The sequence below is a fragment of the Batrachochytrium dendrobatidis genome (genome assembly GCF_000203795.2).
Source record: "Batrachochytrium dendrobatidis JAM81 unplaced genomic scaffold BATDEscaffold_12, whole genome shotgun sequence".
Lineage (NCBI taxonomy): Eukaryota > Fungi > Chytridiomycota > Chytridiomycetes > Rhizophydiales > Batrachochytrium > Batrachochytrium dendrobatidis.
The window spans coordinates 554,563-570,229 of NW_006281110.1; the positions used below are offsets into that span (position 1 = coordinate 554,563).

Here is a 15,667-nt window from a genome sequence, read left to right on the forward strand (position 1 = left end):
TGATGTATTTCCAACACGAGCATCAGCTTCCAGAAGCACATCCTCGGCATCTACACAATATGGATTTGTTTTTTAGGCTGTCAGAAATACCTAGTACAATGCACCAAAATGCATGCATGTGTAATGGACTTTTGACAATAATAAAACTTACCCACAATGCACGCATTCAATCACCTTGTTTTCGTCCAGTTGCTGTTTAGGTACACGACAAATACATGTCGTTCCAAAATTGGTATCCTTGGGTTGTATGCATCTTAAACAGCACAGTTTCTCGTATCCAGTCTAAATAAATCACATTATTTAGGTCTGTGACACTGATCTTGGAACCAACATTGCTCTGATCCAAGCCTCGTGTACAAATAACTAACCTTTTTCCATTTTGCAATCAATGCTGCATCTGCATGTCCCTGTTTGATACAGTAGTCGTATAAATCCCTAGTAATGGCCTTTCGCCTATAATAGATATCATAAATGTATCGAGTTCGTTGATGGTGCAAACGCATAATTGGCCATGCTGTCTCCACTTTACGCTTGGCTTCGGTTGGCTCGCTCTCAGCTACGTGTATGTCGTATCATATTAGCACATCCCTCAGTTATATCAGCAAATAATCCTTTTAAAAACAAGCCTGATCAATACACAGTCGTATTCATGTAAACTGCAACACAGTAGAGGTGTCGGTTATAATCAACAGCCAGTCTCATGGAATAATGTCCATTACATTTACTGGTCACTGTTTGAATTCCTCGACAGGGTTGGCTGGCATTTTGCCCATGTTTGTATACACAACTCAATGTTTGTATTGCAGTTTCAACACACTCACATGTGTTCAATCTACAAATTGAACATCACAACATTGGCTGATTGACATGAAATCAACTGCAATCTATTTTGTCGAACGCGAGCGTATCTGTAATTCTAGAATACAATAGTTTGACAAGATCACAACTCGATCTCCGGACTGTTGTGAATCTGGTGATTGTACAACGAGTAGATCATTTCAGTTTAAAACTATAGTTTAGACTGAGATCATACAATGACTGCAGTGTCGATTGAACCGAGACTATCCAATCCAATTCAGTCAATGTAAAGTAAACCCCATGAAATATTCAAACATTGTATATGCAAACCAAAAACGGAGTTGATTTTACATGAATACGATTGTAAGATGATCATATTGGCTCAAGTGACCGAGTTCAAGCGTCCATATCAAAATGTGATAAATACTGACATGGACCAACACACCTTGTCTCATTTTTTGTGCAAGCTCAGTTAGAGTTGGCTCGATTAGCTCCCATCCTTCTGGAGGCGGTTTTGTTCCCCGTCTGACTTTTGGCATAAGCGGTCAGCTGCTGAATTCAATGCAAAGATTTTTGGTGTTAAACTCTGTACTCAAAAGTGAGTTTGAGCCACGTGATATACAGCTTGAATATGAACAATTTGTTGAACTAATTAGTGCGCGCAAGCAAACCCAATTCCATTCTTGAAATCACAATCAAATGATTTTATTCACTGAATTTGAAGCATTGCATATCAAAGTGTCTTGTCATTTCACCATGTGTTTCATTAGGTGTTTGACCATGTGTTTGACTAGGTGTGTTTCACCATGTGTGTAACACTCATACGAGAAATAAACTCGGCTTTTTGCATTTTTTGTCGAAGCAGCTGTATCTCGGCAATCAATTCTTGATAGTACTCTTGCAGTCTGTCAATTTTGCTTTTCAAGTTTTTAGATTCATCCTGCAGTATTGCATAGTGTGTTTGATATCACATCAAAAATGTGCATAATGTTAATACTACAGTACGGATTGTAAGCATTGCATGTATAAATACTCACCACTTTCTCGCCATAATCACGCAAAAGATTGTCGTTGCCTAAAAGTCCATTTTTTTGACGCAGCGTGGTATTGATGTTTTTTAGACTGTCTCGATTTTGTTTTGAAATAGGCAGTGAATCCCTGCGCAGAGTTACTTGCTTATCGAGTGCTTTGAGATCCAGCTTTAAATCAACGGTTTCACCCTAAATTGCGTTGTATTCAATTTCAGCTATGCAATGGTTGCTTGTTATATATTAAAGCAGACATGAGCGTATTTGCATACCTGAACAAATTGAAGCTTTTCCTTGACATGTGTCAACACCTGGACAACATTCGTGATTTTTTTACGAAGTTTGAGCAGCTCCTGTATTGTACAAAACTGTAAATATGTACACAGCTTTGAACAGTATATTTGTAAACCTTGACAATATATTACCTCGTTACGTTCCTCGATTTTTTCATTATACGTTTGGTTTTCGATTTTCAACTGCTCAAAATCAATCAAATGAAGTCCATCCGCAAGCTCCTCCTATATATATGTGTGTGTATATGTGTGTATTTGAAATACAATGTTTAGCTGTTGCATTGAATAAAGCCATGCATTTTGAAATACTGTACTTTTTGGCGGAGCAGTTGCTCGTGTCGTCGAAGCTTGTTCCTCAACTTAATATTATCTAGTCTAACTGCCACCACCTCGTTTTCCTTTTTGCGTTCAGTAGATTCGAGTTGGTCTACTATTTTAGTTGGAAGAGGTTTACCCGTGCGAGAGTTTTCAGCATCGAGAGCAATCGATCGCTTATATTTCCAAAACTCGTCCGCTTTGGTCGTCACTTCGTCTAGTCTTTCCTCAAGCTTGCCTTTGTATTCGCCAATAAATTTTTGATTTGCAATGTTTATTGAATTGTATTCTGTTCGGAGTTCATTGAGGGATGACATGCAGTTGGCGTATCGCTGCTCTTGATCTGATACACTTTTTTCTCCGTCGCGTGTGTCGTCGGTCTATTGGATTGTACATGGGTCGTGCATAGTTGAAAGGGTAGTAAATGATGGCAGATGAGTTGTTTAAATCAGGTACACCAGTCAATTTATAAATTTGAAACACATACTTCAAGTCGTATGGATTCGACTCACCCTTTTTTTTTTAAAATACTCGCTCAGCTTGTATTGTAGCATTGAGTTTCGTAAAGATAGCTTGTCTCTGAGTTCCAAGTTTTTTTTGATGGACAATACAATGGCATCTCTGTCAATTTCAATTTCGATCAGAGATTCACTTGGCTGGCGATCTATTGTACTATTGCGATACTCTTGTCCGTCTTGGTTGTCATTGTCCATCATGTCTTGTGTTCCAATTCGCATACTACTGTTCGCGTCATGTTTGATATCATTGCTCTGCCAAGATGAACCAAGATGCTCGTGTTGGTTGTCGACAGCATGCTCATTGGTTTGATGATCGGTACAAGTCAATGTAGGAGAAACAGGACAAAGCAAAGCAATTTGCACAGTATTGTGTACGCCCAACATAGTGTCATTAACCATTTCATCAACCGACGCAGATCGAGTCATGTTAGTTGTCAATCCAAACATCAATTCATCCTGATCCGCTTCATAATCTGCATGAACAAATGGAAATGTACTATCCACATCAACAGGTAATGGACTTGTCATGAGTTGTGTTGTTTTGGATAACGGGTGGATTCGATCGTCAGAATAAATGATGTTTGCAAAGTCATTCAAAATCTTTGTATCTTGGGGTTCAACTGGTTCGAACATGTTGGCGAATTGAATATCCTGTACATCCAACACACCCATATTTTTTTCATCCGCTTCGATGGTTTCTTCTTGGATATGGGCTTGAATGCTATGAAGGATGGATTCCAGCAAAGCGTTATCTTTTTCATTTTCCTCTGCCAAGTTGGCCTGCATGGTAGATGCATGGATAATAGATGCATCGTCTTCATTATACTCATTTGATTCTTGTATTTCGGTAGATGGTAATAAAGAGTGATCTAGCTCGTCATTTATATCAATTTGGGATGTATGAGAGCAAGGTCGCGACTGGGTGATACTGGACGCGATATATTGGGATGCGTCGACTTGAGGCAAGGGTCCATCTGGCCTATCTTCTGGAAGCATGGGTGGTGGCTCTTCACTTGCCACTAAAGTGGGTGTGGAGATGGTTTCTGCATTGGTATCCGAAAACTCCAGTACGGATTGTATGTCTGCATTGGATATCGCCTGCTCTTCTAGGGGATAAACCTTGGAATTCTCTATATTTTCCAAAATTATAAATGCAAATGTTGAATTTAGATGGTTTACTATGTTAAAAACGTATCAAACCCACCTGGAGTTTTTGAGATAATCTGCTCTGGAGTGTTGACTTGTGCAGCTTCATTCTGTTATTGAAGCGTTGGTTATTCAATAAAAAGAGTCGGTCAAAAACTGGCTCTTGAATTCTAAACATTCCTCATGAATCAAGGCACGAACCTCTTTTACTTCGTCTTCCATTGTAGAATAAAGGAAAAGAAAATTCACCATCTAATCTAGCTTTTATCAATTGTTTTACATTCCCCAACATCACTTGCAATTTTATTGAATTAGGTGAATGAAACATGACACCATAAAATTCATTTTTAAATGGAATGCTCTCACGCAGCATAAGTCGAAGAGGCAACACGTCCACCACGACCTGTCCAGTTGGTATGAACCCATTTTCCAGGAGCAGTTTCGAGCTCGTAGGTATGAGCACCAAAGTAATCACGCTTCAATCAATGATCAAAAACAATTAGAATGCTAGTTTTAAATCAAGCAAAACAAGCAAAACAAACCTGGGCTTGCAAAAGACTTGCAGGAAGCTTGGCACTGCGGTATCCGTCATAAAAGGCAAGTGCAGATGAAAAGCAAGGAACGGGAACGCCAAGAAGAACGGCCTGGGAAACTACACGACGGAAATGGGGCATACAACGGTGAATTGCTTTGGTAAAGAAGGGATCAACAAGAAGGTTTGGAAGTTCGGGATTGTTGATGAAAGCCTTGGTGATATCACCGAGGAAAACACTGGATAGGGATAAATAGAATTTGAAAAATGCAAGTTAGTTGTAATGTATACAACAATTAAAGACAGGATAGATCATGTTTATACCTGCGAATGATGCAGCCACCACGCCACATGAGAGCAATTCCACCATAGTTGAGGTTCCATTTTTGCTCCTTGGCGGCCTCACGAAGTTCCATAAAGCCTTGAGCATAGGAGATAATCTTGGCGGCATAGACAGCCTGACGAATATCTTCGACAAAAGCCTTTTTGTCACCAGGAAAGTGAACGCCTACTGGACCCTGAAGAATCTTGGATGCTGAGATACGCTCATCCTTGATGGCAGACAGACAACGAGCAAAGACAGCTTCACCAATCAAGGTGACAGGGGTGCCAAGATCAAGAGCCGAAATGGCAGTCCATTTACCAGTTCCTTTCTGACCAGCAGTGTCGCGAATTTTGTCGACTAAAGGCTGACCATCGGTATCCTTGAAACGCACAATATCTCTGGTGATTTCAACGAGAAAAGAGTCGAGCTCGCCGCGGTTCCATTCATCGAAAATGTCACCCATCTCGTCATGAGAAAGACCGAGAACATCCTTGAGAAGAGCATAGGCTTCAGCAAGAATCTGCATATCACCGTATTCGATGCCATTGTGAACCATTTTGACATAGTGGCCAGAGCCGCCTTCACCAACCCAGTCGCAGCAAGGTTCTCCACTGGAAGCCTTGGCAGAGATGTCCTGGAAAATAGACTTGACATGAGGCCATGCAGCAGGAGAGCCACCAGGCATGATGCTGGGACCGTAGCGAGCACCCTCTTCACCACCGGAAACTCCAGATCCAACAAAAAGGAAGCCTTTAGATTCAAGTTCGTGACAACGACGAATGGTATCGGGATAATGAGAATTTCCACCATCGATGATGATGTCACCAGGTTCAAGGAAGGGAAGCAATTGAGAAATAAAATCATCTACGGCAGCACCAGCCTTTACAAGAAGCATGACTTTTCGAGGACGTTTTAGTTTAGAACAAAGTTCCTGAATGGAATGTGCACCAACAATCTTGGTTCCTGTTGTTCAGATTCAAACAAATGTACAACAACGATTCAAACGACATTATAAGTTTATGAATGGTAAGAATAAGGATTGCAGGAGTTGTAATAATAATACAGATTAGATTTGTAATGTAAGCAATTGATCAAGATTACAAGGGCCAAGACTTGCCTTTTGCTTCGTTGGCAAGAAAATCATCGACTTTTGAAGTAGTGCGGTTAAAGGCACAAACCTAATAAGATCAGTAAAAGCAATCAAGTTTAGGAAGAAAGCTGAACACAACACACCAGAACAGTAACAAGGGATGAAACAAGACTTGAGACTTGTTATAGTTGAATGCAACGAGCATAATGGAAGATCAGCAATTTGTAGTAGATCAAACTTACAGTGTAGCCATGATCATTCATGTTTAGAATCAAGTTCTGGCCCTATAATAAGAATATGAAGATGGTTAATATAGAATGGAATGAAAGCCTCATTCTTGTAGATGAGATTTACCATGACAGCCAGACCAATAAGACCAATATCAGCACTACTCATAAAATATAGAATGTTAATAGAATGTTAATGGATTGAATTGAATTGAATGTTTTCTTACACGGCAGTCATTTCAAGATGGAATCAATGCGATGGATAAAGATCTGAACAAGGCGTTGACTTGCTTGAAATTCACAAGACATTATCAATAAACAAGCTTATTCAACTTGTTAACAAGTTGTTGACAAGTTAACAAGTTCTAAGCTCGCTAGTCTTGAATCTAAAAACAACTTTTTCTTTGTCAGCTTCGTTTCAAGTCATTTGCTGCGTTTATTACTCTGGCATGACAGTCTCTCCTCTTACTATTCTCGACAGACTCATCTCAGAGAACTTACATGGTCCAACTATTCCATTTAATCCAAACTCTTCTGCTGCTGCAAAGGCTAATTCTCTCAACTTTGACCAATGGGTACTCATTGGTGATGAATACACCGACTTGGATGCTAAAGACCCAAGGTGCTGTCTTACTACATTCTACTCATCATCTCTTATCACTTCAATCTGCATAGATTGACTCTGAGCTTCACTTGAATCACCGCAAATTTCATTTTTACTTTTATTGTTGGTCGATGAATCTCTGCATCCTTGTTCATTGTCGTATTCATGTAAAATCAACCCTGTTTTTGGTTTCAATATTTCATGGGGTTTACTTTACATTGACTGGATTGGATTGAATAGTCTCGGTTCAATCGACACTGCAGTCATTGTATGATCTCAGTCTAAACTATAGTTTTAAACTGAAATGATCTACTCGTTGTACAATCACCAGATTCACAACAGTCCGGATATCGAGTTGTGATCTTGTCAAACTATTGTATTCTAGAATTACAGATACGCTCGCGTTCGACAAAATAGATTGCAGTTGATTTCATGTCAATCAGCCAATGTTGTGATGTTCAATTTGTAGATTGAACACATGTGAGTGTGTTGAAACTGCAATACAAACATTGAGTTGTGTATACAAACATGGGCAAAATGCCAGCCAACCCTGTCGAGGAATTCAAACAGTGACCAGTAAATGTAATGGACATTATTCCATGAGACTGGCTGTTGATTATAACCGACACCTCTACTGTGTTGCAGTTTACATGAATACGACTGTGTATTGATCAGGCTTGTTTTTAAAAGGATTATTTGCTGATATAACTGAGGAATGTGAATAATAATTCACGATTTCCTTTTAAACTTCAAGATTTTGTATATCCGCTGTTTTTTGTTGGCATTCATGTTGTACTGAGATACAATATACTATCACTTATGCTTTGTGATCTTGTTAATATCCATAGTATATATTATTATAGACTGTTTTGCTAACACTGCAAACCATTGCAGATGGTTTGAACTATTTATGGATTTTTTTATAAAAACAACTGGATTCGAAGTGCATGACGATCTTTTGTTTTTTGTGCGCCAGCTGCCCTCTAATTCAAAAAACTCTCCAACTGCATTGCCCGACTCGGATGCTGTGTTGGTGAAGCGTCGTACTGCTGGTGTGATCCCTGCTCTTGATGATGTGGTAGACTGGAAACAGTCTTTTTTTTTAAATCTCATTTCTCAGCTGCCCTGCACATTGACAGTAGCCGTATGCACTCGTGGATCTTCACAAGCAGTATCCACGCCAGATATTTCAAGAGAAATCACTGATTTGTCATTACGTGCTTTGGACACCAAACCAACCACTAATTTGGACAAACATACTTTACCTGGTGGTTCTATCCCAACTGAATCCAATACTGAATCATCTGCTGATTCGGGATCCGTGTTAAATCAATCTCAGCATGCTGCAGATAAAACACCATCAGCGTCTATACACGATGCAAGTAATGGTTCTAGCCGCTCATCAACGGCTCTCCCCAACAATGGTATTCACACACCTCATTCATCTGCTGCTCCTTCTGAGTCGACGTCTGCCTCGAATGCTGCAGTCTCACAGCCTTCTGAAACATCTAATACTCGTACAGGCAACAAGTCACGCATGGTGGCTCAGCGTAGGATAACCAAAAAAGTATTTGCCTCTCCTTACAAATCTAGAATGGATGTCAAGGACGCAGTGATGAACGAATGCTCCTTTCCACTCGTGTACTACACGGTAAATGACTTTGAATCGCATGCCCTTCATTTGCCTATTTCAGAACGCGAGTATCTATGCGTCGAGCTGTCGTTTACCATTCCTGATAATCAATCCTCTTCTGCATATGCTGCCGCTACAGATAAAGTGGCCAGTATTTCTTTGGAAGAGGACAGCACACCATTTCCTGTTCCTCCAAATCACACCAAGGTGATCTTGTTTCAAGGTGCAGTACCGTACTCTTCTCTCTTAGACAACTACCAACAAAAAGGTCTTGCTGTTCAAAGCCAGTTCAGGCAAGCATGGACAAACATGAACCGTCATTCTTCTGCTGCATCAACCAATCCCAATACGGGTGAAGTAGATTTGAATCGATCTGCTGGTCGTACCGAATATATTATGATGCGTGGTCCAAATGGAAAGGGACAATGCCAAGTTGCCATTACAGACAATGACAGCTACGTTTCTGCCGATGTTGTATCTCAGGAATCTTCAGCTGTAGAGAATTCACCGCCATCATTCACTGATCGATTAAGGTTTTTTGGAAGCGTGGTAAAAAATCAACTTATTGGCAATACTGGATCTTTGGGTGATCATCATGCTCACAGATTATTGAAAAAACCAGAAAGTTTGAGATGTTCCATGACTTATGTCAACGTTCCTTGGCAATCCATCTCGAGCGATCTATTAGAATTTGCCAAACAAAAAAAACCAACTGCAACGAAATAAACTTTGAATTTATCAAGACAGACTGATTTATGTACTCGTTTATACTACTCGATGGTAAGCTATCAATGTAGCTTGCAAAAGTGGAAAACAAGCGATGGTTTGAAAGCAGTCATACAAGTAAACTTGAATAAAATAAACACCAAGTGTTGATATAGCAATAGATTACAAGCCATCTTGTTTAATCCACACTAATGTATAAAACATAAAAAACGCAAAAGTGGAGAACCTGGGCATTGATCCCAGTGCCTCTCGCATGCTAAGCGAGCGCTCTACCATTTGAGCTAGATCCCCATGTTTTTACTAAAAAATAATAATAGTATTGATTGTACTCACACTTGTGCAAGATTACCAACGCAGTGGTTTTGTAGAATATTGTTGTTTCCTATTACAAATGTGTTCATCAGACACAACTACAGAGTTGAACACTGATTGTCTAATCTTGACAGTCACACACTGTACAATCACTCAATACAATTAAAGAGTTGAATAACAATTTTCAACAAGTCCATCATTTGAGATGGTGAATGTTAGACTTTACACGAATGGGAGTGACTTGAAGTTGGTTTTGAATTCAGATGCAAAGTTGGGTTTCTTTATTCTACAACTAAAGTATGGCATCTACCAGCAACCAACCACAATCATTTGTAGCCATTACAGGCTCATCTACATCTTCATGTGGATACTGTCATGCTTCATCAGATTCTTCCCATTCGTTTGGTCTTTGGGCATATAGATTGACTCCATCAGTGTATCAAAACCTGATTGATCATGGATGGCGACGGTCAGGGAAATACCTCTATAAGCCAACATTAACGACTACGTGTTGTCCTGCTTATACCATTCGTTTGAATGCTGGTTCTAGTAGTGTGAGTAAAGGGCAGAAGAAAGTACTGAAAAAGATGAAGAGGTACTTGAACAGTGGTAAAGGGATTGTTGCTAAAGATGAGGAGAATGAGATGAGCAAAGTTGGACCAAGAGAACAGTTTATGATTCCTGCCAGTGATATTCCTACTGCCATCGACACTGCTGCATGGATTCATGCTGATACTGCTAGATCTGATGTGTCCAACCCAAAAAACAAGACTCGCTTTGAGCAAGAATCTGCTCAACATCTCGGCAGCACTATTTCTGTTCTCATTCATGAAACGGAATCCATTGCCAACCAACATTCCCATCAACTCAAGGTGGGATGTCAATATTGTTTTTCTGGTTGATATTTCATTTAGATTCTCAACTCAATGTTGTATTCAGGTAGTGCTGGAAGTGGCTTCATTTACACAGGCAACGTTTGAATTGTATAAAAAATATCAGATTGCAGTTCACAACGATCCGCCATCAAGATTGAATCCGGAACAGTTTACCCAGTTTTTGGTCGATACGCCCATCTGTACAGAATTAATTCCTGAAACAGATTTTAAATCTACTACATCTCAATTAGCTTGTTGGAACGATCCAACTCATTCCATTCAACCTCAACCCTCGTATGGTTCATTTCATCAGAAATATTACATGGATGACAAACTCATTGCCGTTGCAGTCTTGGATATTCTTCCTCGGTGTGTATCTTCAGTGTATTTCATGTACGATCCTGCATTTGGATTCTTATCTCTGGGCACTTATTCCGCTTTGAGAGAAATTGCTCTTACAAAATGGCTATCTGATACCATGCCTCGTGGGCTAGATTACTACTATATGGGTAAGTCTTTTAGTTTTGTTGTAGCCTAGTTTACGAGCTTGAATTTCTTAAATGTTTAGGATATTATATACATTCGTGTATTAAGATGCGGTACAAAGCTGCATATAAACCATCCCAAATTCTATGTCCAGTAAGTACACCTTGTTTTTAATCTAAAAGGTTTTGGCTTAAAACCAGCTTGTCACTCACCAGATCTGATTTTGAAAATGGGGGTTTTGGATGTTTGGAATTTAGGAAACCTACAAATGGGTTGATTTGAGTCAAGCTACTAGATTGCTGGATTTGAGAAAAGATACAGCACTTGTGGATTGCAAAAACAAGACTGAAGGCGATACAGAAGATGCTGCAATACAACCTCGACCTATTCGTGATGTTTTACACGTGGATATTCCCACAAATGTAATTGAGAAATCCGTTGCACTTGTTGGACGCAAACTTGTCCCATTAAATGTAAGATTTCAATCGTGTCGTTGTATGTGTTGGTTTCTTTACAGCAGTTACTGCAATCACTTGTCATGCTTGATATCTTGTGACCTATACTGACTACTGTTATAGATGCTTGGTCCCAAGCATAAACTAGTGATTCAAGTTAAAGAGTTTTCCACTCGTGTAAACCCATCTACGCTTTTAGATCAACTGGTGTTTGTCGCCACTTGATTTGTCTAGAACCTTTTTGTTGCAAATGTGCTAATTGATTTATTAATGCATGTGCAGTGTCGAGTATTTATAGCCCAACTATCAAATTTATTTTGACTGAAATAAAGTATTTGTCAACCCTTGATTATTCAACAATTTATCGCCAGTATAGCATGCACTCAATTCGACAAGGTAAATAGTTTAACAATTTTGAATTCATGACTTTTAATGGCCACACAATCACATTTTTCTGACATAATCAATACAACTCCAAAATAAAAATGTTTTCTAGTCAAAACCACTTTTGAAACAAGCATCTTGGTTTTAGTATCGAGCTAAACTATATTCATCCTTGCGATCCCTTGTAGGTACTTAAAGCAGCAACAGATGCACCACCAGCAATTTCCTTGTGTTCTTCTGAATCATCCTTGATACGATATATAGTAATCTACAAACCATTCAACATAGGATTAAAACTCAAAAAAAATCCAAGTATAATGATGCATATACACGTACCTCTTGTTGTTTGAAATATCGACGGTTTTCTTCATCAATCAAAACTAGATTGAGATAGTACCGTACCGAAAACTTTTTGTTGATGTCTCTATACGTTGGTGTCAATTCAAATCCGCTCAAAAAAAGTCTGATGGGTATTGTCTCGCCTATATTGCAGAGTTCAAATCAGAACAAAAACCAAACCTATCAATTCCATAGTTGTGAATAAAATGGCTTACCCCGTACTGGTGCACCATCCATAATCTCAAATTTGGTGATGGTCTCGCTCTCGTTATACTGATTTGGCGCAATACCTGTAGATTCGCGTCTAATGATTGATAGTTCCATATTCTTGATCTTGATTCTCACAAGTAAAAAGTAAATCTTGCCAACAATGACATCGCGCAAATGGTACCTAAATAGTTATACAAGTATTCAGTGACATGGCAATGTGTATAAAATAAAAGCAATACCATCACAGTACTTACTTTGATTTGTTGTATTCAAATTCAATATGGAGACAATCTTCAATACCCACTTCCATTTTAATCGAGTTGTTGATCTCGGGTGGCATGCGGTAAGAGTATGCCCAAATCTCGCGCTCCTTGACAGCATCCGATAATCTCCTAGATATCGTTACTCTCACAAAGTATCTTTTCATTATGGAAATAAAATATGCCATGTTTTGTATGAATACATGAAACAGGACTCAAATTATAGTGTGACAATACTCATTACCGAAGTTTGACATTTAATCCGTGATAACTCTCGTAAGCTTTTTCAATGTTTTTGAATTCAAAATCAAATGTGGTACTTTGACGAAACTCGCCAGGACCTGACAATTCTTGGGAAAGCGATAAAAACTCGTAATGATTACCACGATCGTAAAACAATTCTAAAAATATCAAGATTTAGTTGTTCGGTTTTATGCATAGTTGAATCCAACTGTATGGTTTGATGTAGACAGCACTCACGTATTTGCCCGACAAATTCGATTCGAATGCCTTGATGTTCTAATCGCTTCCCATCCCGAGTCCGTACTTGAACCTGGTTAAAATAGACGACCCAAACAAACATATCAGTTGATCCAACGAATTCAATACTTTGTCCTATATGTTACAGTACAACATATGAGTACCTTTCCAGCGACGGATTCGCCGTCAAAGTACAAGGGGAATTTAGCACGACGATCCTTGTCAGCCTTGACATCAATAATCTTTCTTTGATCCTCGTCAGTAAAAACAACTTCAATGTCTGCAGCTGCGCCCAGACCAAACAATGCCTATATATGAGATATTGCAATAAATTGGCGTAATCGATGAGTTGCAGTAGTCAACACGACAAGACTGGTAGATATAACAATATGAATAGCGGATGAATGTACTATCCACTCTAATGCAGTGAATAGTGTCATAGTGATAGGACTAAAGCCAGGGATGAGTGGATTTTCGACGATTTAAATGTACACTGGAATAATTCAGCATTGAATCTCAACCAGTTGGAGATGCAGACATTATATTTGTAGTAGGATTTCCCGACTCGAATTCCAGAATATTAGCCATGTAGAGCAATAGAATAGTGTATGGTTTAGCCAGAAATAGTTACAACAAAGTTGTAGAATTTTGACAGCGTAGATTGAACAAGAGAGCCGAACCACTTGATTGTAATCATAAGATATAAAAGTATTGTATAAAGCAATGGACGGCTGACCTCCATCAATGACCGGTTGTAAATATGGAGTTCAATGCGACCAATTCAATTAAATATCCGTTGCTGAGTTTCAAGAAAAGAATTCAATAATCAAAACAAGTATTTAAAGCCGTGTTGACTTGAATGGAATTCTTGCAATGATAGAAACTGGCTTGATTCGACATTCTCGATTCTTTTAAATATTCGTCATGATACAAGTTGTGAATTGGAATAGTTTGTTCTTGAAAGTCATGCATTGCACGATCAACAAGTTTAAAACTGAATATCAACTGTTTTGTTAAACTCTTTTAAATCTCAGTTACGCTTTCTCGTTAATTCAAGTCGTTTTGAAAATCAACGCTTGTTTTCATGTTCATCACACTAATGTTTGTGGGAAACAAGTCCTTATTTGAATGGAAAAACAATTCGTCGATCGTATCTTATATATCAACTAACAATCTGATTGTTTGACACGATCTGCAGCTTCTGTCATTGAATATAGAACGTCGTTTGGTGACTGTTTGCTGAGTTGGTGTCGCTCTTGCTGATACGAGAGTTTCAACATTCCATCTATATAAAGTCTGTTTGTTAGTCTGAATCAATCGTGCAGTTTTACAAACGGATGATTCACACTGTTGAAATGCTGCAACAATAGTCTGCTCAGTCCTGTCGGAATGGCTTCAAAACATGCGAAATCGAATGGCTGAAATATCAATATTCCATTCTGCTTTCTCGTCCTTTTTCCCCTTCAGCTGTAAATATTTATTTCGAGCCCATTCGAGTTCCTTGACTCAACCCTAGACAAACCATTGGTCTGACTCATATTCCTCTGTTGTTTTGAAACTAAAAGGTATCCAATCACTACATATATCGAGCTATTACCTCTGATATATCGACTGCATTTTTTTGCAATTGCTATTTTTGCAATTTCAAAATGCTTAGTAGCTGAAGTTGTAAATCCTTCTCAACCTCAATCAAGTGCTATTCCTATCAGTGGTTTTGTCTTGACCAGTATATATTCAGCTGGGTATATATTAGTATTATTGAATAGTACATTCCTATCAGCATCATTGTAGTCTGACAGTTGGCACTTGAATTCATGTTGATTGCTCATACGCGCCAACTTGGCCATATAACTTGTTATAATCCAATATCCCGACCATCTTGCATATCTAAGCATGAGTGAAAACTCTACTACAATACATACTCTGATAGTACACTTTATACTATAACTACTGGTTTTTTGAATATCTTGTTCTACGCAGTTTAGCGTATGCAAATTTAATTATATGTTTGATTTGTACTGCATATCCATCATGTCAACTTAAATAACAGGCGTATCTATTTTTATGACTAATTTTTTGTGAAATAGTTTGGTGCTTTTCTGTATTTGAACTCTATTTATACCCCTTAGCGCTAATACCCTGCCAACTCTGGAGCAGCTTGAGCTGGAGTTTCTATTGATTGATTGTAAGTCGCATCGATTAAAATTGAATCAAGTTTTGATCAACTATTATTCATTACAACTGCTTGAAATTATTTCTTTTTCTACTCAGATTGTTTAAACAAATTGGTCAAGACATTTACAAATGGATGCTTTTCAGCCAGGTAGTTTACTGCTGTACAAAGTTGGAATTATTCATCATTGCAATCTAGAATCATTGTAGTGATGCGAGTAAGCCATCGTATACGCATTGTATTGAAACTCAATTTTATATTCAAATGATATTATGAATAGCACTTTGGGCAAAGGGACTCGAGTCTCAAAAATGCTTAAATTCTGACACTCAAGTCCGTCAATTTAATCGTACAATATCTAAAAAACCATTCCTGTCCGATATTTTCCATATGGCAACGAGCGACGATGACGTCAGTGAAGATGACTTGACAGATGGCCATGACAGGCGCAACGCAAA

General features: G+C 38.6%; 7 protein-coding genes across 7 annotated transcripts; 3 read left to right on the plus strand and 4 right to left on the minus strand.

Moving 5' to 3' along the window:
• Window positions 1–22: 22 nt before the first annotated feature.
• Window positions 23–1,337, minus strand: BATDEDRAFT_13532 (uncharacterized protein; the record flags this gene model as incomplete). Its single annotated transcript, XM_006681260.1, has 4 exons — window positions 23–50; window positions 152–282; window positions 369–556; window positions 1,244–1,337. The coding sequence occupies 4 exons, from the start codon at window positions 1,335–1,337 to the stop codon at window positions 23–25; spliced, it is 441 nt and encodes a 146-aa protein (XP_006681323.1).
• Window positions 1,338–1,588: 251 nt separating this feature from the next.
• Window positions 1,589–4,320, minus strand: BATDEDRAFT_27224 (uncharacterized protein; the record flags this gene model as incomplete). The annotated part of the gene is made up of 8 exons (XM_006681347.1): window positions 1,589–1,738; window positions 1,836–2,018; window positions 2,099–2,194; window positions 2,252–2,344; window positions 2,434–2,814; window positions 2,947–4,082; window positions 4,157–4,208; window positions 4,300–4,320. 8 exons carry the CDS (start codon window positions 4,318–4,320, stop codon window positions 1,589–1,591), a joined length of 2,112 nt encoding a protein of 703 aa, XP_006681410.1.
• Window positions 4,321–4,376: 56 nt separating this feature from the next.
• BATDEDRAFT_35875 (uncharacterized protein) lies at window positions 4,377–6,513 on the minus strand (the record flags this gene model as incomplete). The annotated part of the gene is made up of 7 exons (XM_006681400.1): window positions 4,377–4,574; window positions 4,641–4,869; window positions 4,955–5,918; window positions 6,073–6,133; window positions 6,288–6,329; window positions 6,400–6,433; window positions 6,500–6,513. The coding sequence occupies 7 exons, from the start codon at window positions 6,508–6,510 to the stop codon at window positions 4,461–4,463; spliced, it is 1,455 nt and encodes a 484-aa protein (XP_006681463.1). The 3' UTR covers window positions 4,377–4,460.
• A 208-nt stretch (window positions 6,514–6,721) lies between these two features.
• BATDEDRAFT_91307 (uncharacterized protein) lies at window positions 6,722–6,952 on the plus strand (the record flags this gene model as incomplete). The annotated part of the gene is made up of 1 exon (XM_006681437.1): window positions 6,722–6,952. One exon carries the CDS (start codon window positions 6,722–6,724, stop codon window positions 6,950–6,952), a length of 231 nt encoding a protein of 76 aa, XP_006681500.1.
• An 834-nt stretch (window positions 6,953–7,786) lies between these two features.
• Window positions 7,787–9,235, plus strand: BATDEDRAFT_27226 (uncharacterized protein; the record flags this gene model as incomplete). Its single annotated transcript, XM_006681348.1, has 1 exon — window positions 7,787–9,235. The coding sequence occupies one exon, from the start codon at window positions 7,787–7,789 to the stop codon at window positions 9,233–9,235; it is 1,449 nt and encodes a 482-aa protein (XP_006681411.1).
• Window positions 9,236–9,846: 611 nt separating this feature from the next.
• BATDEDRAFT_27227 (arginyltransferase) lies at window positions 9,847–11,588 on the plus strand (the record flags this gene model as incomplete). The annotated part of the gene is made up of 5 exons (XM_006681349.1): window positions 9,847–10,419; window positions 10,487–10,931; window positions 10,991–11,061; window positions 11,166–11,381; window positions 11,487–11,588. The coding sequence occupies 5 exons, from the start codon at window positions 9,847–9,849 to the stop codon at window positions 11,586–11,588; spliced, it is 1,407 nt and encodes a 468-aa protein (XP_006681412.1).
• Window positions 11,589–11,913: 325 nt separating this feature from the next.
• BATDEDRAFT_91145 (retromer subunit PEP8) lies at window positions 11,914–13,821 on the minus strand (the record flags this gene model as incomplete). The annotated part of the gene is made up of 8 exons (XM_006681489.1): window positions 13,773–13,821; window positions 13,201–13,344; window positions 13,037–13,109; window positions 12,801–12,957; window positions 12,551–12,715; window positions 12,302–12,477; window positions 12,084–12,229; window positions 11,914–12,015 (listed from the first exon to the last, which is right to left on the minus strand). Exons 1-8 carry the CDS (start codon window positions 13,776–13,778, stop codon window positions 11,914–11,916), a joined length of 969 nt encoding a protein of 322 aa, XP_006681552.1. The 5' UTR covers window positions 13,779–13,821.
• Between the last annotated feature and the right edge of the window lie 1,846 nt (window positions 13,822–15,667).